This window comes from Odocoileus virginianus, chromosome 17 (genome assembly GCF_023699985.2).
Source record: "Odocoileus virginianus isolate 20LAN1187 ecotype Illinois chromosome 17, Ovbor_1.2, whole genome shotgun sequence".
Classification (NCBI taxonomy): Eukaryota; Metazoa; Chordata; class Mammalia; order Artiodactyla; family Cervidae; genus Odocoileus; species Odocoileus virginianus.
The window spans coordinates 45,015,297-45,038,754 of record NC_069690.1 but is presented as its reverse complement, the minus strand read 5'-3'; the positions used below and the strand labels follow the sequence as shown (position 1 = coordinate 45,038,754).

At 49.7% G+C, this 23,458-nt stretch overlaps 1 protein-coding gene and 1 non-coding gene across 2 annotated transcripts; both read left to right on the top strand.

Moving 5' to 3' along the window:
• The first annotated feature begins 378 nt into the window (after positions 1 to 378).
• On the top strand, positions 379 to 485 carry LOC139039226 (U6 spliceosomal RNA). Its single transcript, XR_011492549.1, has one exon. It is a non-coding gene; the product is annotated as a U6 spliceosomal RNA (small nuclear RNA).
• A 9,451-nt stretch (positions 486 to 9,936) lies between these two features.
• Positions 9,937 to 13,951, top strand: FZD2 (frizzled class receptor 2). Its single transcript, XM_070479657.1, has 3 exons — positions 9,937 to 12,361; positions 12,508 to 12,547; positions 12,925 to 13,951. Exons 1-3 carry the CDS (start codon positions 10,668 to 10,670, stop codon positions 12,949 to 12,951), a joined length of 1,761 nt encoding a protein of 586 aa, XP_070335758.1. The 5' UTR covers positions 9,937 to 10,667; the 3' UTR covers positions 12,952 to 13,951.
• The last annotated feature ends 9,507 nt before the right edge of the window (positions 13,952 to 23,458 follow it).

Below are 23,458 nucleotides of genomic sequence, written 5' to 3'. Positions count from 1 at the left end.
TTATCCCTTCTAAGATTAGGGACAAGAACATGTTTGCAATTAAATATGTCTTCAAGGAACTGGATAATCTTGTCAAAAATGGAGACTGGAAACCCAGACCTAGTTTGCTTACCTCTCTTCCTCAGAGCTTAGCGTCCCCCCTTCTGAAGTATAGGTTCCAGAATGGGGCAATGTGGTCAGGATAAGGAAGCTAGACTGGGGCATCCAGAGCAGGATGCTTGAATTTCTAGACTACTCAACCCAAGAAGTGCTTCAGGCTCTGTCCTGCTTATAGAGGGCATTGATTCCTTAACAAATGTTTACTGAGCACCTACTATATAAGCATAGGCTGTGTATAAAAACTAAGACACAGCCTGTGCCCTCAAGAGATGATCTTGTGTGCTCGCTTCGGCAGCACATATACTAAAATTGGAATGATACAGAGAAGATTAGCATGGCCCCTGCATAAGGATGACATGCAAATTCGTGAAGCGTTCCATATTTTTATATATATGGAATTTAGAAAGATGGTACTGATAACCCTATATGCAAAACAGAAAAAGAGACACAGATGTATAGAACAGACTTTTGGACTCTGTGGGAGAAGACGACAGTGGGAGGTTTCAAGATAACAGCATCGAAACATGTATATTATCTAGGGTGAAACAGATCACCAGCCCAGGTTGGATGCATGAGACAAGTGCTCGGACCTGGTGCACTGGGAAGACCCAGAGGGATCGGGTGGAGAGGGAGGGGGGAGGGGGGATCGGGATGGGGAATACATGTATATCCATGGCTGATTCATGTCAATGTATGACAAAAACCACTACAATATTGTAAAGTAATTAGCCTCCAACTAATAATAATAAAAAAAAAGATGATCTTGTTGAGAGTGGATGCTAGTTAGACATCATAAGTAACACATACCAAATGCTCTAATTCATGGGTAAAGTCAGGATTCAGTGCAAGAAATGAACATTCTAGGTGCTTTATGCAGAAGGATATTTAATACTGGTGATATGGACTAAATTGTGTCCCCCTGAAATTCACATACCTAAGCTCTACCCTTCAATGTGAATTTTTAGAAGGAGGGTTTTTAGGAGGTAATTAAGATTAAATGAGATCATAAAAGTGGAGTCCTAATCCAATAGGATTGGTGACTTTATGAGAAGAGGGAGGGACTTCCCTGGTGGTCGGCTAAGATTCCATGCTCCAATTCAGGGAGCCTGGATTTGATCCCTGGACAGGGAACTAGATCCCACATTCCACATCTTAAGAGTTTGCATGCTGCAGCTAAAGATCCTGCATGTTGCAACGAAGATCAAAGATCCTTCTTGCCACAACTAAGATCCAATGCAGGCAAATAAATAAAAATAATATATATTTTTTTTTAAAGAAAGAGAAAAGAAGATTTTTCTCTCTTCTACAGGTATGTGCCAAGGAAAGCCATGTGAGCACACAGCAAGAAGACACCATCTGCAAGCCAGAAGAGAGCCCTCACCAAAACCCAACTGTGCTGGCACCCTGATCTCAGACTTCCAGCCTCCCGAAGGGAGACAATAAATTCCTGTTTTTTAAGCCATTTGCTCTATGGCATTTTGTTACAGCAGCCAAAGCAGACTAAGACGACAGGGAATTAGAGCTTGCAAAATTGTGAGAGGGACTGGAGGAGCAGACTTTCTAATGTAGCCATAGAAATGAGCCTCTAATAGGAGCAGTCTCCTCTGCCAGAATCAGGTAAGGAGAACCACGATGAGGCTGCCACTGGAACCGAGGTCACAGATACACCTCTATAGCCTCAGGGCCCCATAGGAATAGATGCCAGGCTGCTACTGTCATCAAGAGACTGAATGAGGTGTTGTTGCTGGGGAAAAAACCCATCTCTAGGACTTTGCCTGCCAGCAGAAATAGCTAGAGCAGTAGGAACATGGCCTTATCACCTTATCTCCCTTCCACCTTCCAAGTCTTGAATGAATGCATTTTGCATCCAGAACTCTAGCTGCAAGGGAGGCTGGGGTTTTTGGCTTTCCAACCTCTGCAGTGCAGGAAGGTACCTAGTAGAAGATGAGAATGGATGCTGAGGACCAGTCCATCTTGTCCACAATGGGGCAAATGCAGGAGAAATCACTGCTGGAAAGATACTTCAGGGTCAAATTTTGAAAGGTGATTGAATGGGTCTGCCATTTGCCATGGGGGACAGAGCAAGCCTGGGCAGCTGCCAAGATTAACCAGGGCTCTGAAAGCTAATTGAGTGGTCTGGAAAACAGAGAGCTCTAGAGTCTGCAGAAGAATCAGTTGGGAGGAATTCCCTTGGGGTCCATTGGTTAGGACTCTGTGCTCTCACTGCCAAGGGCCCGGAGTTCAATCCCTGGTCAGGGACCTAAAATCCCACAATCACTTGGGGATTATAATTAGGAGTGCCCAGGAATCTGTATTTCTAATAGGCAGATCCTGCCTGGGCGCCCTTCTTCCATTGACTCTGACGCTTGTGGACTCCAGGCTTACAGAAATATTGCCCTGGGGCAGGAGATCTGATGGGTCCATCCCACAGAGTCCTACAAAAAGTTTCAATTTGTGGGGGGGTACACGCTCAACTGGACTTCCCTGGTGGCTCAGATGGTAAAGAATCTGCCTGCAATGCAGGAGACCAGGGTTTGATTTCTGGGTTAGGAAGATCCCCTGGAGAAGAGAATGGCTACCCACTCCAGTATTCTTGCCTGGGAAATCCCATGGACAGAGGAGCCTCGCAGACTACAGTCCACAGTGTCACAAAGACTCGGACATACTGAGTGACTATCACTTTCTTTTTCCTCTTCTTCTTCCTGAGAGTTAGCCCTGAATTTTGGATGCTTGAATCCTGAAAAATACCAATGATGTGAGTGTGCAGGGGAAGGAGTCCAGGGATCTAACCCCAACCCCTTGGAGATTCCCTGGCAGTCCAGTGGTTAGGGCTCCATGCTTCCACTTCAGGGGGCACAGGTTTGATCCCCGGTTGGGGAACTAAGATCCCACAGGCCCATAGCACAGACCAAACCAAAGCCAAACCAACTCCTCTCCCCCACCAAGGAGGACCAGGTGGTCAGTCAAAAAACCTGCACAAACATTTCCTGGGATTGTGACTCACTTTGATCTCTACTCCCACCTGGCAGTAGTATCTAGGACTCTTGGGACCCTATTCCCATCGCAGAGGCTCCTTTAGAGAGCTCTTACACCTCAAGGAGTTTAAGGACCTGACAGGAAGAGCAAGGTGAAACAGAAAAGGAGAGGTGAGGAGGGGAGGAGGGAGGTGGCACTGCCCTCTAGAATGGCCTTGAGTCTCCCCTCAAACCCAGGGCTGTCCACAGCCCACGCTGAGCTTCAGCACAAACAAATTCACTCAAGTAGATTTTCCTTTTCTTTTTCTGGTTCTTACTTCCCACTCCAGGCCCCCAAACCGCGCCCCGCCCCCCGCCCTTTCCGAGGGAAAGGCCACAACAGATGAAGCAGTGGCCTCCTCCTGTCAGCACCCCCAGCCCAGCCCCACATCTCTGGGGAGGGAGGTCGAGTCAAGCCAGAGAAGGACTGAGTCTGTGAGGCTAGGCTGCCTGGACTGAGGGGCTTTCCTCCTTCCTGGGGGTCCCCTCCCACACCCAGCTCCTTTAGAAGCATCTGCAGCCCTGCTCAGCCAGGGTCCCCTGGGGGTGGGGGGGCGGCCTGGCTCCTCCAGTCTGGTTCTTCTAGGACAAGAACAGGCTTTCAGGCTCGGGGAGGGAATCAGGCCTCCTCATCCCCCCAGTTATCACCACAAAGCAAAGTCCAGGGAAGGAGGGGGAGGGGGCAGGGCTGGGGTTGGGGTGTGGGTTGGAGAGCCAGGTCCTTGCTAGTAAATCAATGTTGGTTTCCCAGATGGAGCTGCAGCCGCTTTGATTTCTCAAGTTGCCCCCCTCCCCCTCTGCTCCCCTCACCCCCAGCTCCATGGTTTCAATTCCTCCCTGAAAAGCAGTGGGGCCTCCTTTCAAACCAGCCCAGCTCCTCCAACTCCCAACAACAGCTTAAGTTACAGGAAAGAGAAAGGGGAGGGGGCGAGGTGGCCCAGCCTGGAGGAGAAGGAGAGAAATTCTGGGAGAAGGGAAGGGGACCAGGGAGAGAGGGAAGAAGAAAGGAAGAAAGAAAAAGTGAGGGGAGAGCAAGCTAGGAGATGGGGTGCAGTCCTAGGGAAGGAAGGGTGTGCCCTGCAGGCCCAGGAGGGGAGCCCCCAACCCAGAAGCAACTTTGTCTTGGTTCTCCTTCCCCAGTGAGCACCCCGACACTCATCCCCTCTGAGGGCCCCTCCGCATCTACAAGTCAATGATTCAGGCTCCCCCATTCTGCTCCTCTTGACATTCAGTTCTAGAAGTTTCCAGGATTAAACTATCTGTCTCATTCACTCCCAGGGACACTTATTTCCTGGGCCAAGAAGGCAGAGTCACCCCCAAGAACCTCACAAACCAAACTCAGCACTGCTTTTTTTCAGCTTGTTTTTTCCGCAGTCTGCTCTGAGCAGCCCACACTGTGCTTTTGCTTGGCCGAGGCCGGGGCTAATTAAAGTCCTTAATTAATAGATCATCTGTTATATCTGTTTAATCCTTTTATGGCCCATTTTGCCATCCAGAGAGCTTGGGGGAAGAGTGCTGGAGAGATAAAGGGGATAAGAGCTACACTCTGCCAACTCCCCACCCGCCTCTGTCCCCAGAGCCGAGCAGCCTGGGAACTTGGCAGGGGGAAGGCTGAAGTGCCCTGAAGGAGATCTACAAGTGGGGGTTCCAGGAGTCCCGGACCTCCTGATTATTCTGGGCCTGAAGGGCTGGTTCTCTGAGATCTCAATGGAGGATGGAGTTCAGGGAGAGGGAATTTGCTATCTCACCTGAAGGTGGGTTCCAGGCTCAGGGAGGAAAAGGAAGATTCAGGAAAAGCAGAGGAATACCTTGTAGGCTGAAGATAGGGGTAGCCAAGTAGAGTCTCTGAAGACGCAAATCTGTTTTTCACCAAGCACCCAGAACCTACCCTACTGAGAACAGAGTATTTTTAAAAAATATTTATTGGGCTGCACTGGGTCTTAGTTCCAGCCTCAGGATCTTCACTGTGGCATGAAGATCCTCATTCTCAGGGCTCAGCCTCAGTCCTGCCCCTTCTGAATGGATACACACACCCCTTCCCTTTAGGGTGGAGGGACCTCAGTGCCTCTGGAGGGAAAGAATACTGACCTCCTGACCCAGGGTTGAGGAAACAAAGGGAGGACTCCTAACTCTGCCAGGTGGGATGATTTCTCGGTAAGGAAGGGGTTCTGGTGGGAAATAAGCAAGGAGACAGGGACACACGCAATTTCTAGGACTCTTCTTCTTGGCAAAATGAGAGGTCAGAAGGAATTCCCTGACAGTCCAGTGGTTAGCATTCTGATGATCCCAAAGTATTATTTTCACAGCCTCTTACATCTGGCCCAAAGGTAAAATCAATAGATTTAAAAAAAAAAAAAATCCCCTCATGCAGATGAGGCAGTTGATGCTAAGGAAGGAAAATGACTTGCCTGAGGTCACTCAGTAGGTGTGGGTGGAGCCAAGCCTGCAGCCCCAGCACATTCTGAGCCCCAGAGCAGACTTCTTTCCTCTCCACCAGCTATTTATTCTGCTCTCCTGTCGACTTGAGACTTCTGCTCCCATGGAATGGAGTGGGTGGCATCTTTCCAGTGGGCACTCAACAATTATCCTAGATAACAGGTTTGTAAGCCAATAGATAATTGACAGTAGTGTCCCAGGGGTTAGGGCAGAAATGGCAGCGGCATTGGAGGCAATGTCGGCTCCCAGTCTATTGTGGAAGCCCCAGACGAACCAGAAGTGTTTCTCAGGAAGGAAAATCAGCCCAGTTTTCTGCAGAACATCACCCCTGAACCTGCAGCCTAGGTCTCTGCAGACTTAGTCTACTTTGCCTATAGTAGATGCTTAATAATTTGTTGGATTAAAATAATAGCTATTACTTACCAAGCTTTTTGCCTAGCATTAGGTCAAGCAAGTGCCATAATCTATCTCATTTCAGTCTCACAACTGAAATAAGGTAAATCAAAAAATTCTGACTTGAGGCTCTCAAGACCCAGGAAAAACAAACCAGGGACATTCTCCTGTTGACTAGAACGTCTCCTGGCCCCAGTGCTCCTTCTCTGTCTCCCTCTTCCACAGTCCATGGTCCTTAAATGTTGATGCCCCCAAAACTTGAGTCTTCTCATTCAATCCCCTTTCTCTAGGTGATCTTAACTGCTCTCATAGCTTCAACTATAGCTAAAGGTACTAGATCTAAATCCATCAAGAGCTCCTTCCAAGCCCCTGGGTTAGAGCATGCATCTGTGCTCAGTCGCTTCAGTCGTGTCTGATTCTTTGCGACCCCATGGACTGTAGCCCACCAGGCTCCTCTGTCCATGGGATTATCCAGGCAAGAATACTGGAGTGGGTTGCCATCTCCTTCTCCAGGGAATCTTCCTGACCCAGGAACTGAAACTGAGTCTCTTGCTTCTCCAGCATTGGCAGGCAGATTCTTTACTATTGCACGACCTGGAAAGCCCTGTGTTAGAATAGTCAACTTCTATTGAACATACTGTCTTCTTTTGAACATAATATAGGCTTGACCTGGCTTCACTGTGCTCATTATCTTCCTGTCCCTGCATTTCCTATCCTGGTTAATGACATCAGATCATCTAAGTCAGAAACATTGGTTGGGCTCTTCCCTCACTCTCTCTTCATCTATACTGCCTCAGCTCAGTTCATGCTTTCAGCATTTCTTGCCTGGTTCTCTTACGATCTATTGATAACTGGAATCTCTGACTTAGCTGACTCAAATCATGATCCACCTAACTGTCCAAATAGACCATCTAAAACTTAAGAGGGAAAAAACACTTTGCTTCCCTATACATGCCAATGCATCTCTATCTCCAGGAGTCCAGATTGTGTGCACAATATCTCAGGTCTGGCCTTATTTAAAACCTCCTTTGCTGTCACTCACCCAGGTATACAGAGGTCTCTGACGGGCCAAAGTACTTGTACACTTGTGCCCCCTGCCCAGTCCATCCATTTCACCACGTTAGACGCTTGCACATGCTATTCTCTCTGTCTGAGATGCCTATCCCTACCTTGAGATTATAAGGTCATATTTCTACATCTAGCACCTAACACTTGGTCTGCAAGGCCCTGCAGGTGTGACACCTGCTGACCTCCCTCTGCTTCATCCTGTTTCACTCCTCACTCAACCACAGAGGCCTCCTAGCACCACCGCTTTCCCTCTGTAGCACTGAATCCTGTGGCCATTTTACATCCATTTAAATGACTGTGATGATTGTGAATCTCTCCCACAACTTCCCACTCCTCTGCCCGCTCCAATTCAGTCAAATCCCCTTCCCAATTAAGCTTCTCACTATATAAGTTGCCATATTATCATATTTTATACATGGCAACGTATATATATCATGCTTCCCTGGTTGCTCAGACAGTGAAGAATCCGCCTGCAATGCAGAGACCTGGGTTAGATCCCTGGGTTAGGAAGATCCCCTGGAGAAGGGAATGGCTACCCACTCCAATATTCTGGCCTGGAGAATCCCATGACCCGAAGAGCCTGGTGGGCTACAGTCCGTGGGGTCGCAAACAGTCACTCGGGACACTACTGAGTGACTTTCACTTTCTCTAATGTATATATTACAACGCTACTCTCTCAGTTCTTCCCACCCTCTCCTTCCCCTGCTGTGTCCACGAGTCCGGTTCTCTATGTCTGTGTCTCTATTCTTGCCCTGCAAAATAGGCTCATCAGCATTTTCCTAGATTTCATATATATGTGTTAATATACGATATTTGTTTTTCTTCTTGTCAACTTATTTTACTGTTAATGACAAGCTCTAGATTCAACCAACTCAGTTCAACTCTTCAAGGGTAGGGATGCTGCCATCTTTCTCTGTCTTGGCCACAACCTCTACACAGTGGTTTAAAATCGGAAAACTCAGTAAAAGTGTGATGCATACAGAAAGGTTGATTGTATGAATGAATGTCTTTCATTTCTTTTTTCTTTTTGCAGCTTCAGCTCCCGCTTTGCCTTGGGGGTGGAAGGGATAACTGTCACTCAAGCCTGGCCCTAGGGTAGGAAAACAGGTTTGTCATGGAAGGAAATTGAAGATGCTGCATTTCTATTGGAGATTTACTCTCAATTTCCTATCAGACTGTGAGCGGCTTCCTGAACCGAGTGGAGGAGTGTGTCTTACTCATTTTTTTTTCCCACTGCTCAGCTCAGAGGCTTGGTACCAGCTCTAGATGTCCGAGGGGCAGAGTAGGAGAGGAGATTTGAAGGCACAGCACCTTGGGCTTAGTTTGGGCCCCACAGAGCAAGACAGCACAATTTTCCCATCCCTAGACTGCTCTGGGGTGAAGGTGGACTTGTGGGTGAAATGAAAATAAAATGGAAGAGCTAAGGTATATCCTCCCTGATTTTGAAGGAACTCTTTCTTCCGAAAGCTGTGAAAAGTCAACCTCTCCAGGAAATGATAAGGCCAATTTTCATGTTTGTAAAGAACCTGAAAATCTGTATTTCATTCAACCAAGGATGGGGAAAAAATTGAATCCTATCAAATCTGGATCCATTGTTTGTATCTATGACTGAGAATTTTCTTTCCTTCTTCCTATTCTCTCCTTTCTTTTTTCCTTTTAGGTTTCTTTTTGTTGTTTGGGGTTTTTGTCTTGTTTTTAAAGCAATCCTTTTCTAGATTGAATTAGGAAACAGCTCGCCAGGCTGGGAGGATTTGGACCACATAGAGAAGAGAAGGAGGTTTTCTAAACTCAAGTTTCTTTCCTCTTTTTAAGTGCCCCCGCCTTCTGACTGAGAGACAATAGAAATAATTGATCCATCATCCAACACCAGGCCCAGGAGATTTACATGCAAATTCCTCCTCTCCTCCCCAGAACTCCCTCCCCACCAAACTTAAAATCCAAGAATGAAGAAAAAAGAAGAAAACCTTTCTAAACCAACCGGAACCCTGCTGGCCACAGCCTTCCACCCCCCAGTCAGGTGAGAGAAGTGTGTGTGTGTGTGTGTGTGTGTGGGTTGGGGGGGAGCAGAGAGAAGTGTGTGTGTGTGTGTGTGTGTGTGTGTGTGTGTGTGTGTGGGGGGGCAGTTCATCCACCACAACCCCCAGCCTCCTTCCTCGCCACACACACCACCCCTTTCTGGTGTGGAATCACTTAAGATTTGGGTAAAACTCCCCTCTCTCCCAGGAGACCATATCTGGAAGCTTTTAGGGGGCGGAGGCAGAGGTGGAGAGAGAGGAGGAAAATTCCCTCAAACGGCCTAAAAGAGCCATCTCTTCCCTGAAAACTGCTCGTCATCCCCCACCCCCCACCATTAACCTCCGATTAAGACCTCCTCGTTATGGCAACTAAACTTTACTTTGCATAATTAAGATTTGCCTCGGAAGAAAGGGGAGGGAGAAGCCGCAGCTCTAGGCCATTCTCCTTCATCTCACCCCCTCCCACCCCCGCCCCAACCCTCCAGCTCAGGGCCTCTGAGTTCCTGAGTTTTCTCACTTTGAGGTGCCACCGAACACAAAGAACCATAATGGGCTCCTTTGTGCTCGCTACGGGGCAATTACGCCCCGGAGTCCAGGCCCCTTTAAGAGCCTCTTAAAGAGACAAGCTCTCATTTTTCAGAGGGTTATTTAAGGGTGCTATTAGAGGGAGGAGCGAGGCAAACTCCTAGAGGTCTACGTATAGGGCGACGTGAAACTTTTGTCTGGATGCCATGAAAATGGGCTGAGAGAAGAGTCTTTGTAAACTGTTGGCTTAATTTTTTAAAAATCTCTCTTAAACAATTTTTTTTTCAAATTTGAGATTTTTTTTTTAACTTGTTCTGAAAAACTGGACTGAAATAAGTGGGGTTCGAGGAGCAGGCGCGGAGGCACGGATTTAAAGAGGCTCTACCCCTAGAGTTCCGTGGCCCGGGGAAGAAGAGTGATCCAGGCTGAGTGACGCGGGCCCGCCGCAGTTCTGATGAACGTGTGTCTCCGAATCTCGCCGCCGAGACTCCAGAGAAATCCCGTGTTGGGCAAAAAGCTCTCAATATAATAATAGCTTGTCTCTTTAAAAAGCAAAAGGCGGGGGGGAAAGTTTTGTTGGCATCTGGTTTCTGATCTCATTATGTTGTGGTTGACCAATCCAGCCCTCGGGGCTGGTCCTCGGGTTTAAATCTCATTGGCCGGGAGAACATTTTGGGATGGTGCTTAGAGCTCGACGGGGCGGTTTCAAGGATCCCTTTTTTGGGGGGCTGAGGAGAGGGCGGGGCCGCCGGCGGGGGCCCCCTTGAAACCGACTAATTGGGATCGGAGAGGCCGAGGTGAGGGCTGGAGGAAGGCACAAAGGAGTCGCTGGGCGTAGAGGGGAGGGGAGAGGCGAGAGGAGGAGGAAGAGGAGGAGAGAGGGCAAGCCGCGCGCAGTGTCTCCGGCGGCTCAGTCCGACCTCGGCGAGCTAGCGGGCAGGCGCGCCGCCCCCCTCCCCCGCCCGGCCTCCCCAACTCGGCAGCCGCGAGCAAAGTTTGCAAAGAGGCGCGGGAGGCGGCGGCCGCGGCAAGGAGGCGGCGGGGAAGGCGTGCGGTCTCCGGGCTGGGGGCGGGGGCGGGGGGGCGCCCAGGAGCCGAGTGGGGGGCGGCGGCCAGCATGCGGCCCCGCAGCGCCCTGCCCCGCCTGTTGCTGCCGCTGCTGCTGCTGCCCGCCGCCGGGCCGGCCCAATTCCACGGAGAAAAGGGCATATCCATCCCGGACCACGGCTTCTGCCAGCCCATCTCCATCCCGTTGTGCACGGACATCGCCTATAACCAGACCATCATGCCCAACCTTCTGGGCCATACGAACCAAGAGGACGCCGGACTGGAGGTGCACCAGTTCTACCCGTTGGTAAAAGTGCAGTGCTCGCCCGAACTGCGCTTCTTCCTGTGCTCCATGTACGCGCCCGTGTGCACCGTGCTGGAGCAGGCCATCCCGCCGTGCCGCTCCATCTGCGAGCGCGCGCGCCAGGGCTGCGAGGCGCTCATGAACAAGTTCGGTTTCCAGTGGCCGGAGCGCCTGCGCTGCGAGCACTTCCCCCGCCACGGCGCGGAGCAGATCTGCGTGGGCCAGAACCACTCGGAGGACGGCGCGCCCGCGCTTCTCACCACCGCGCCGCCGCCCGGCCTGCAGCCGGGTGCGGGGGGCACCCCGGGCGGCCCGGGTGGCGGCGGCTCGCCCCCGCGCTATGCCACGCTGGAGCACCCGTTCCACTGTCCGCGCGTCCTCAAGGTGCCGTCCTATCTCAGCTACAAGTTCCTGGGCGAGCGCGACTGCGCGGCTCCCTGCGAGCCGGCGCGGCCGGATGGCTCCATGTTCTTCTCACAGGAGGAGACGCGCTTTGCGCGCCTCTGGATCCTCACCTGGTCCGTGCTGTGCTGCGCCTCCACCTTCTTCACCGTCACCACGTACCTGGTGGACATGCAGCGCTTCCGCTACCCCGAGCGGCCCATCATCTTTCTGTCCGGCTGCTACACTATGGTGTCGGTGGCCTACATCGCGGGCTTCGTGCTCCAGGAGCGCGTGGTGTGTAACGAGCGCTTCTCCGAGGACGGCTACCGCACGGTGGTGCAGGGGACCAAGAAGGAGGGCTGCACCATCCTCTTCATGGTGCTCTACTTCTTCGGCATGGCCAGTTCCATCTGGTGGGTCATCCTGTCGCTCACTTGGTTCCTGGCGGCCGGCATGAAGTGGGGCCACGAGGCCATCGAGGCCAACTCGCAGTACTTTCACCTGGCCGCGTGGGCCGTGCCCGCCGTCAAGACCATCACGATCCTGGCTATGGGCCAGATTGACGGCGACCTGCTGAGCGGCGTGTGCTTCGTGGGCCTCAATAGCCTGGACCCGTTGCGGGGCTTCGTGCTGGCGCCGCTCTTCGTGTACCTGTTCATAGGCACGTCCTTCCTCCTGGCCGGCTTCGTGTCCCTCTTCCGCATCCGTACCATCATGAAACACGACGGTACCAAGACGGAGAAGCTGGAGCGGCTGATGGTGCGCATCGGCGTCTTCTCGGTGCTCTACACGGTGCCGGCCACCATCGTCATCGCCTGCTACTTCTACGAGCAGGCCTTCCGAGAGCACTGGGAGCGCTCGTGGGTGAGCCAGCACTGCAAGAGCCTGGCCATCCCGTGCCCGGCGCACTACACGCCGCGCATGTCTCCCGACTTCACCGTCTACATGATCAAATACCTCATGACGCTCATCGTGGGCATCACGTCGGGCTTCTGGATCTGGTCCGGCAAGACGCTGCACTCGTGGAGGAAGTTCTACACCCGTCTCACCAACAGCCGGCACGGGGAGACCACCGTGTGAGCCCGGCGCACAAGCGCCGCGTCCCCGGCCGGGCCCGCACCGCGCGCTCACCGCCCGCGGGGAGGGGGTGGGGCGGGGGCTCCTACAGACTCCTTATTTTATTTTTTTAAATAAAGAACAATCGAAACCATTTCTTTTTTAGGTCGCTTTTTAAAGAAAACTCTGCCCAACAGCCCCACCAGGTTTGTAATTAAAACTGTAAATAGTCTTTGTAAATTTAATTATATATTTTGTATTTAAAAGAAAAAAGGGGGGGGGGAAGCAGCGAGGGGCGTCAGGCCTGAGGAATAGGGGGTGGGGGAGCTGAGGGGTTCTCTCCTTTCTTCAGGGCCCTTTCAAACACCATCCCAGGTTTGACAGGGCCGGGCCTGCTGGAAGAGGTGTTGGCTCTGAGGAGTTGGCACATTCAACTTCTCAAGCCAAATTTGTGAGCTTTCTCACTGACGCTGGGCCTATGGAAGCTGTTAGGTAGTTTTGAACAGGACTTGGATTCGTTTTGTTTCGTTTTGATTTCCCTTTCCCCCTTTCTCTCCTCACTTGCGCTGTCTCCTTCACTCAGTCTTTGGAAACCTCCCAACGGAGATGAAGACGTGGAGAAAAAAAAAAAAAAATCCAACCCGAACCGACGGGTGGGGTGGTGGGGAGAGGGCGGAGATCGAGTGAGTAATGGCCTCCACACACCCCCATCCCAGGCCCACCCCCCTGCTGGCAGGAAGATCTTTCTCTTCTGATTTTTCTTCTTTTCAACTCGCTGCCCTGAACTCTTGGAGTGGGCTGAAAGTGCTTTGTGATGTGTTTTGAAACAACCCCCCACCCCCACCCACTACGTTGAGTGGGGATTCTGACTGCCTCCATTTTTAGGGGGAGCATCATCAAGTTCGCAGATGTAGAGGTCTGGAGATATCCTTGCATCTCTGTCCTTTCCCCTGCTGTCAGCTCCGTGCCAGCTCTTCCCCTCCCCACACCCCCAGCTGAATATCTCCTCTGGCATCCAGGTTAGCCGTTTGTCGGGTGGTTTGTGTGTTCCCTGTGAGTTTTTGTTTTTTTTCAAAAAGCAATAAAATGGGTTGGGTTGGAGGGAGGGAATGGATGGATGGGCTGGTGGGATTTTTAGTTTTTCTTTGACAAAAGACTGGTTTCTTTTCACACTTGCCCAGAAAAGGGAGGGGAGGGGAGAAGTGGGTATCCTTGCTTTGGACACAGGCTCTGGGCAGGCTCTTTGTGACTGTGGGGATGGGGTTGAGTGTTTACATGACATTCTATATCACAAGATTGATAGAATGTTTATAACAGATGTTTTCTGTCTTCCCCCTACATCCCCCCCCCTCAAATAAAATCAAGACTTTTCTTAAAGTATCTTTCATGCTGGTATGAGAATTGCAGTTTCCAGTACACATCATTTCCCTCAACCAAATATTTGAAGTATTTTAGAATTTCAATTCCAGATTTTGATTTGAAGACCAAGGGGTAGGGTGAAATAAGTTTACCCCCATAACTCAACTTTTCACCATCTCCTGTGTCTTGATAATAGTGCAAATTAAAAGCTAATAATCATCATAATAAAGTGCATTTAATTATCTTCTAGAGATCTAGACCTTTAATTGTATTTAACAGGGTTGTAACATTTTATTAGTTTAACCAAACCACACCTCCTCCTTCCATCTCCCCCTGACCTGGTTGGTTGGGGCTAGGATGGAGAAGAGGTTCCCAGTCCCCATCTTGCCTTTTTAGCTAAACGGTGGTAGGGGAAATGGTGCCTTAACACCCTTTGTTGGCAGTCTTTGGGACAAGGGAGAAAGTAAGTTAGAACCCCTAGTTCGAAGTGTTGGCGTGTGTTAGTTTATGTTGGGGGAGGGGATCTGGAAATGTTTGGTGGTAATTGAACACGTATGTGGGGCTTTGTTTGGAATTGAATGAAGCCTGGGGATTTCAGCAAACCCCCTTCCCAAAATATATAACCCTCCCCTAGATGATTTGTAGCAGTGGCCCATGTTATAAGTTAAAACTAGCCGTTTCTCAGATGATGATATGTGTGAAGTCCCAATGGGGAGTTACCTTCCACTATCAAAGAAGCAGGCCAGGGAGGTGGCACCACCCTGTAGCTCCATTTGTTGCAAGATTCTAAAGGAACCCCACAAAGGCTGCAGGAAAGAGTTAAATTACAAACAAATTGTGAGCGCCTCTCCGGGAAAGAATGGCCAAAGCTTGCGAAAGGGGGGATGGGGGGAGGGTGGTTTCCAGTGGCTGAGCTGGAGCCCGGTGGGAAGAGGAGTGCTGGTCTTTGCTGAAGATTTGGGAAGAGTCTCCTCTGCCTCCCAGCCCCCAGCCCCCTGTAACCTGGGTACACTTGTCAGTGGGCCCTCACGCTGAGGGCAGGAGGGGATGGCAGACTAGCAACAATTACCTTTTTCTTTCCCGAGCCTGGTGGGAAGGAGGGAATTTTGGTAAAGATCCTTCTCAACCCTCCTCCCTCAAAGTCTGCCAATGGAGGGGAAAGAACCTGAGAAAACTGGAAAAATAGGTCTTACAGCTAGGGAGAGGATAGATAATAAGATAATTGCCTCGCTGGGAAAGGATACCTCTCTTAGATGCCCTCCCCTTCTCCAGAGGGGTAGCCGAAGACAGAATTACCTTAGGGAAAGTGGGGAACTTTCTCTCTGGCTGCTCTCCTTGGCCTAATGAAACAACTCTTACAGTGAGGGTGTAGAGCAGGGGTCCCCAGCCTCCAGGATCTAATGCCTGATGGTTTGAGGTGGAGCTGCTGGAATAATAATAGAAATAAAGTGCATCATAAATGTCCTGTGCTCCAATCATCCCGAAACCATCCCCCACCCCGCCCTGGTCCATGGAAAACTTGTCTTCCATGAAAACTGTGCCACAAAGCTTGGGGACTGCTGGTGCATAGGATTTAGGGGACAAAGTGCTGTGGAGCAGAGACCCATAAGTAAACCACTTGAGCTCACTGCCACCACTGGAGAGGTATCTGTCTCCACTCCCTAGCTGGGAAAACCTAGTTAAACTCATGAGCCCCGAGGTCTGCTTTCGCAGATTTCTGGGTCGCCCTTTGGTGGGACACCGTTTACCCCTTGTGAGTGTGCTGGTCCCTCCCTCTGGAAGAGGGCGGCTTTGTCTAGTGGAAGATCAAGGGCCAAGTAAGAAAGCCCTTCACCTGAGGCCCCCAGGCCTGGGCAGGTGTCAGACCACAGCGGCTTTCTACCTGCCCTCCTTCCCGCACCCCCTCCCACAAAGCAGCAACAGTACTTGGTCCTCCAGGCTTCACTGCTTCACTGATGAGACTCCCCCCACCACAGACTCCTCTCCTGAATACGCTTCCTTTCCCTACAAATTCTTTGTCCTTTGAAGTGCCCCAGAAAAGAACACTTACGGTTTTCCAAGACAAAATTCTTCTGAACATCCCCAAAGAGTGAGGATCAGTGGAATCTGTAATTTAGATCATTCCAAAAAGCTCTCCAAGAGGGTGTTGGGATCCTAGACCTGGGCTGGATTCTGGAATTGGGGAGATGCTGTCCCAGGGTGCTCCGGGGAACATGTCTGGGGGAGCAGAGCCCAAGTTCCTACCATTTCCAATGCGTGTCTCTTTGGTAATCTCACTACTCGCTATAGTAGGTCCCTTCCTTCTCCAAACATAGTCTCCTCACCTTGAAATGAATCTTAAACTTCTGGGACCACTGACTCCTCTGAGAAACTGCAATATCTTTGGACATTCTCCCGGGAAAAAATGTCCAGACTTCAGCAAAAACAATTTTGCATGTAACTATAGAGGGTGTATGGTCTATCTGTGCACGTCTCCTCCCCCATCTTGCCCCCAAGCTGATTTTTCAATCCCTGGTTTAGACATTATCCAGTCTTTTATCACTGGGGCAGCCTTCACCTTCTCAGACCCCAGTGTTCCCCCTTTCCATCTGTAATTCCCTCTGCTATGGAAATGGGGGGCTCTGGAGAGCAAACCATCAGACCTACAAAACCAGGAACACCCCCAAAACAGATTATTCTATAGCTCCTGTCTCTCCTGCAGGTATCAAGATGAAGCACAGTATAATAAACATGTAAGATTTTTATAGTTGAGGGAGAAAACGAGAAAGAGACAGACGTGTGTGGGGAGTTACAGGCGTTGGTACGACACAGTGCCAGCTGTGAACCCTCGTGGATGTCTCCTAACCTCTGAGACTCAGTCCTCATCTGTTAAAAAGGTGAAGGTACCTGTCTGGCAAGGTCGTGGTGAAGTTTGGGTCAAATGATGCATGTAAAGAGCTAACATATTGTAGAAGCTTGATAAATTGTAGCAATCTTCTATACTTAAGATAAATTCCTAAAAATGGAATCACTGGATCAAAGGATGTGCATCTCTTGAGGGCTTTTGGACTTATGGTTATAGGTAGTTTTAACAAAACAATGATTTCTTGTGCTCCCACTTGCTCTACCTGACTTGGGGTGCCTGCTCAAAATCTAGAGGAGCCCCAGGGTGGTGGTGGGCAGTGGTTTTCTCCCTCTCTCTTCTCTGATTAGGACAGAAATGTCTTACCCGCCTGAATGAGCAGGGCACACACGCGCGCCGGCTCTCTCGCTGGCCGGCTTTGAAGCTGGCTAATTAGGGTTAGGGCTGTCACAGCTGGCTTCCCCGGCACCTCCCCCCTTCCCTCTGCTCAGCCCTGTCCCCAGCCTCACAGCCTGAGAGCCCCTCCCCAGCTGCCTGGACTTCCACTGGAGGCTTGCGGCTGGTCCAGGCTACCTGGGAAGGCCCTGGGATTCGGAGCCGGGAAGGACCAGTGACCGAGACTAAGAAAGGACAAGATAGGACCTGGGACATGGAACAAGATCACAGGCCACTGACTGGGTTTAGAGAGGACTGCCTATGGCTTGGGACCATCCTATTCTTCAGCCTGGAGAGGAGCCGGCCTAGGCTGGGGGCTGAGCCCTGGGCCCTTTGTTTGAACGCCAAGTTTTCTGAAGGCTCCAGCCTCCCAACCTGGCCCTTATAATTAGCCCCAATCAGAGTGTTTATGTCGGTGCCTCGTGCGGAACTCAGAGCCCCGTGATTTCATTCCAGACCTTGGGGGGAGAGAGGAAGGGAGGGGAGGGAATGGGGTTTGTGTGGGGGTGAGCCAAAAGGAGGATAGGGGTAGGAAGTAATGAGAAGGAGACTTGGGGTGAGGGACAGAGGAGGAGGTCCTGGAGAGGGGAGGACCTCTACCCTCCGTCTGACCGTTGCAGGGGTCAGGACCCCCCCCAGGGTAACTGGCGCCCTAGCATCCTGACCCTGGGCCAGGCCCACACGCCTCTGGGCAGGCTCTGTGGGTGGGTGGGCTTGTGCCAATCGGAAATGGCTTGGATATAATTAACCCGGCTAATCACCAACCTCAGCCTGGTGGGAGGGGAGGGTACGGCCTGGAGCCTTGGCTCCCCCAGGGAGCTCCGGTCTCCCTACTCTCCTTCCTCTGACTGTGGCCTGGAGTATGCCAGGCTCTGCGGTTGCTGGGGATGGTGGAGTCAGAGGGTGGGCCACAAAAGGATGTAGGAAGGAAAGGTACTTAATTCTCATCTCTGGCCTTACCTGGCATGTGACTGACAGGAGGGAGTGTACCTGAGGTAGCCACAGCAGTGGTGGTTGGGGAGTGGGGGTGACGGCAGGAATCCTGGACAGGAGGGAGAGAGAATGTCTGGCCACTGCTCCAGGTGGCCCTGGATGTGTCCCAGAATCAATTAGCTTCTCCCTCCAGGTCTAGGCCTCCCAGGGAACTCTGGTGTGAGATGTGGCTTGTAGGGAATTAAGTGTCCTGGGCTTCGTGTCCTGTGGGGTAGGGAGCAGGCAGAGTTGGGATCTGCACTTCCTTTGTTTTTTAACATTTAAAAAATAATTTTTTTAATTTAATTTTGGTTGTGCTTGGTCTTTGTTGCTGGATGGATTTTTCTCTAGTTACAGCGAGTGGGGGCGCCACTCTAGTTGCAGTGAGCTGGGCTTCTCATTGCAACGGCTTCTTTAGTGGCAGAGCATGGACTCTAGCCATACAGGCTTCAGTAGTTGCCGAATGTGGGCTCGGAAGTAGCAGTCCCTGGGCTCTAGAGCACAGGTGCAACAGTTGTGGTGCACAGACTTAGTTGCTCCAAGGCATGTGGAATCTTCCTGGATCGGGGATCGAACTTGTGTCTACTGCATTAGCAGGTGGATTCTTTATCACTGAGCCACCAGCGAAGCCTTTTCTAAAACATTTCATTTATTTATTTATTTGGCTGCGCCAGGTCTTAGTTGCAACATTCAGGATCTTTAGTTGTGGCACGTGGATCCCTGACCAAGGTTTGAACCCCGGCCGTCTGCATTGGGAGTACAGAGTCTTAACCAATGGACCACCAGGGAAGTCCTGGGATCTGAGCTTCTAACTCCCTTGCTTACAATTCTATTAGGCCCCCAAGGAATGTCCCAGCTCCTACCCTGAGCACAAACAGGTTTCCAAGATGGGGGTCTGACTCCTATGTCTCCAATCTTATGTCCACTCATTCTTCCCTACACTCTCATATGGCCAGCCTCCAGAACCTTCATGTCCTCAGACCAACCGTGCTCTGTGACTGTGCACATGCTCTTCCCTTCCCCTACCCTGGATATCATTAACTCCTAGAGCCTCAGAATTTACCTGAGGTCAGGGGCCCTCCTGCCGAGAGCCAGATTCCAGGCCAGTCCTGTCCCCACACTGTGCTCTCATCTGTCACAGCATAACACATTACTGTTACTTGTCTCCTTTCTTGACTGTGACCTCCTTGAGAGAGAGTCTGTATTTGGTCTTTTCTGTCTGTATCCCTGAGCCTAGGAAGATGCCTGGCACATGGTAAGTGCCCAAGATCACAGGTTCTGGAGCCAGACTACGTGGGCTTGAATCCTGCCTCAGCCCCTTGCTAGCTGTTGACCTTAGGCAAGTTAATAAACCTCTCTGTATATTATCTGTAAATGAGGATAGTGGTTATATTTACCATGAAAGCCTGGTTGGAGAATTAAACAAACTACTTCAAGTAAAAGGCTTAAAATAGTGCTTGGCACATAGTAAGTGCTTAATCAATGCTAGTTAAGCTTCTTCATTCCTGTATTGACTCAGTAGGTGTGTATTTAGTGCTTACCAGGAGTCAGGCATTTGCTAAGTTCTAGAAATGCACACATGCAGTCCTTGCCCATATGTAGCCTACCATCCAGTTTCTTGAATCAAAGAATGGATAAGTATTAGGTGTGGTACTTGTGAGTTTGGTTGTTACATGTCTTGTTAAATAAGCTCACTATATAATTGTTTGAAAATGTGTGCAGGCTCAAATATGGGATCATGATGAATCTACTTGGTTTGTGTAAAACAAGCAATGCAGTTGGGGACAATCCCTTAATAACCTGACATATGTAATCTGGTGTTAGGAGCACATGGGAAAGCTTGCCCAGGACAGAGGGTCCAGAAGCCTTCTGCTCAATCTTCAGTGCTAATGAGAATGTTTAAAAAATATGTTTTCTCCAAGAAGAATAATTACTTATAGAAATATTCAATGAACACATCAAAAGTTTCATTTAACTCCTTAGTTAGTGAAGGTGAGACATTCAAACTAGAATCCAAAGAACAGAACAAATATAGGCCATCAAGAAATAAATTCACTTAATGTAAAACAGCAGCTTCCAATGGGCAACAGTAAGTTGTATTGCAGACACAGTTTGCATGGACAAAAGTCATTTCCCTTACTACCAGTCGTCTTGAGTTGTAAAATAACTGAATGATAATAAAACTCAGAGATAATCTTCAAGGACATACAGCAATATGTTTGACCACTTCAAAGGCTTCATTTGCTTTGATAAGAAGTTCTGAACTCAGATACCTCAAGATAACCAGTGCCACCATCCCTTCCAGTCAATGAGCTACAGTGCCAATAGGGAGCCCAGTTCCATCCAAAGAGAGCTGGAAATCTCCCTGCCTTCCCCAGGCTGGCACAGCCCTTGCCCACCTTTTCTTCTCCACCTTTATGTCTTTGGCTCTTCTCTCTCCCTTGACTTCCTCTTTCCCACCCCCGCCGCTCACAGCCCCTCTAATTGTGCAGCCACTCCATTCATCCTTCTATGTAGTAGTCATCATTTATTGAATGCTTTCTATATGCAAGAGACTGTGCTAAGCTCAATACATTCATAATAGCATTTAACTATCAAGAGAACTATGAAATCAGTGCTATCTTTACCTCAAATTATAGACAGCGTACTAAAGTACCTGAGATTCATGGAATCAGCTATTCTGAGACCATCAAGCTAGTCAGAGCAGAGCAAAGGCAATCAGACTCTTAACCACAATACTAGAAATAGCAAATAGAGTTCCTTATCTAATTGGTAGTGGCTACCTGGAGTACTGTGTTGAGATGGATTCTGAGGCATCCTCTTGGTTCAGTGGGTGATAGTGCTGGGATCTACTGATGTCTGTGATGGTCTCAGAATCAGGGAATATAAAGGTTAGCAAGCATGCCAGATGCTTGTCAGGCTTGTTTTATACTATACTGCCTCTTACATCATCTCCTGACTATATATATATATATATATTTTTTTTTTTTACATTGCTGATGACAGCCTCTTCCTTTAAGGCCTAAGCCCTGAGCCCTCCCTCAGTGTCTGGATTTCAGTGCCACTTCTCAAGGTCTTGGCTACTCAAAGTGTGATTCCATCTGCTTTCTTCCCTGCCCTCCCTATCCTCCCCCAATGCTGAGCAGTGCCATCACCTAGGAGCTTGTTAGAAAAGAGGAATCTTGGGTCTGACCTCATACCTACTGAATTAGAAGCTGCATTTTAATAAGATTCCCAGGAGATTTGTTTACACATTCAAGTATGAGGAGCATTGCTCCAAGAGACCTCTTTACTCAAAGTCTTTGTTTTGATAAGAAGTTCTTTACCTGCCCCCACCTTAGTAGCTAGAATCAGCTTCTAGAGGAGTGTTAGCTCAGGTACAGTTCTACTTATTCCCCATGGACCCTAATACTTAACCCAGCAAAACCAGGTGTGTTTATGGACAATTTCTTTATTTTTTAAAAATAATATACTATAGCAAATCAATGCTTTCTTTATTATTTATTTATTGGCTGCAAGGCATGTGGGATCTTAGTTCCCTGACCAGGAATTGAACCTGTACCTCCTGCAGTAGAAGCATGGAGTCTCAACCACTGGACCACCAGGGAAGTCTCTGGATTATTTTAACTGAGGTATAAAGACTTTAGAGCCATGGCAGTGGCTCAGCAGTAAAGAATCTGCCTGCCAATGCAGGAGATGCAGGTTCAATTCCTGGATCGGGAATATTCCCTGCAGTAGGAAATGGCTACCCACTCCAGTATTCTTGTCAGGAAAATCCCATGGACAGAGAGCCTAGTGGGCTACAGTCCATAGGGTTGCAAAGAGTTGGACACAACAGAGCGATTGAACACGCGCGCACACACACACACACACACACACACACACACACACAGACTTTAAGACATCTTCCCTTATTTTGGAAAAACCTTGCAAGCTTCTCTGGTTCTTCCCACTGGGAATGTGGGTGCCTCTGGGTCTGCAGTTCAGCACCATGTCCTTTTCTGTTTTCTGAGATTCTGCAGAGTCTGCCTGGGGCCTCAGGAATCCAGCCTGAACTTTCCCCTCAAAGATTTGAGACCTTTGCCCCTTTTCACAGGGACCCGAGGAGTTGGGCTGGAGTTGGATGGACCGCACAAGAGACATGCTGAAGTGGTTGCTGAATCTGAGAGCAATAGCTGCTCGTTCAATCATTGGTTCAATCAGTGTTGTTAAGAACTGTTCTGTGCCAGGCACTGGGGACACAGCAGTGAATAGAGCATTGGTCTCTGCTCTTGAGGAAAGTGGACATGTAAGCAGATAATTGCAATGGCATGTGATACAAAAAGCAGACCCTGGCATCATCAGGAAAAAGACAAGGGTATTCTGTGCGGACGGAACAACATGGGCAAAGCCATGGAAGAACATGGCCTGATCAGGGAACAGGGAGGAGAGAGAGCCTGGGACATAGGCTGAATGTGGAGGAGAGTGGCAGGGCCCATCTAAGTGAGGATTTGGGCTGATCCCCAGCAAAATGTAAACCTCACGGTGGTTTGGCCCCGTAGCACATGTCTGAGCCATTTCTGCTTGCTCTCAATACCAGATCTCATTTCTTTACCACAGAAGTCAATTAGAATCAGGAGACATTTACACACACACACACACACACACACACACACACACACACGACATTTTTTTAATTTTTATTTCTTTATTTGGCTGTGCCAGGTCTCTTAGTTGCAGCCCATGGGGTCTTTGATCCAGCCTGTGGAATCAAGTTTCCTGATCAGGGATTGAACCTGTGCCCCCTGCATTGACAGTGTGGAGTCTTAGCCACTGGACCATCAGGGAAGTCCCTAACAGAGCATGTTAGGGCCAGATGGTAGTGGATTTAGGACCTATGCCCTCTCTCCCATCAATGACTGGTTCCATCCCTACCAGTATCCCTTACCACAAAAGCAGGAGCAAGAGTGGGATTCCTTGGTGGCTCTGCTGGTAAAGTATCCGTCTGCAGTGCAGGGAACCTGGGTTTGACCCCTGGGTTGGGAAGATACCCTGGAGAAGGGAAAGGCTACCCATTCCAGCATTCTGGCCTGGAGAATTCCATGGACTGTATAGTCCATGGGGTCGCAAAGAGTCATACACGACTGAGTGCCTTTTACTTTCAGGAGCAAAAATGGTCAGTGAATTAGGGAAAGAACTTTAAGGCAGGACTTTGGGTCTCATCAGGCTTCGCTCGTGGCTCAGACGGTAAAGTGTCTGCCTGCAATGCGGGAGACCCAAGTTCAATCCCTGGGTCAGAAAGATCCCCTGGAGAAGGAAATGGCAAGCCACTCCAGTACTCTTGCCTGGAAAATTCCATGGACAGAGGAGCCTGGTGGGCTACAGCTTTGGTGGGCAAAGAGTCGGACACGACTGAGCAACTTCACTTTCTTTCACTTTTGGGTCTCATCTAGAGATGGGGGTAGGCTTGGCTACATGTATGGGCCAGATCTGACTGTGTGACTCTGCCTCTGTCTGTGTGTGTTTGCAT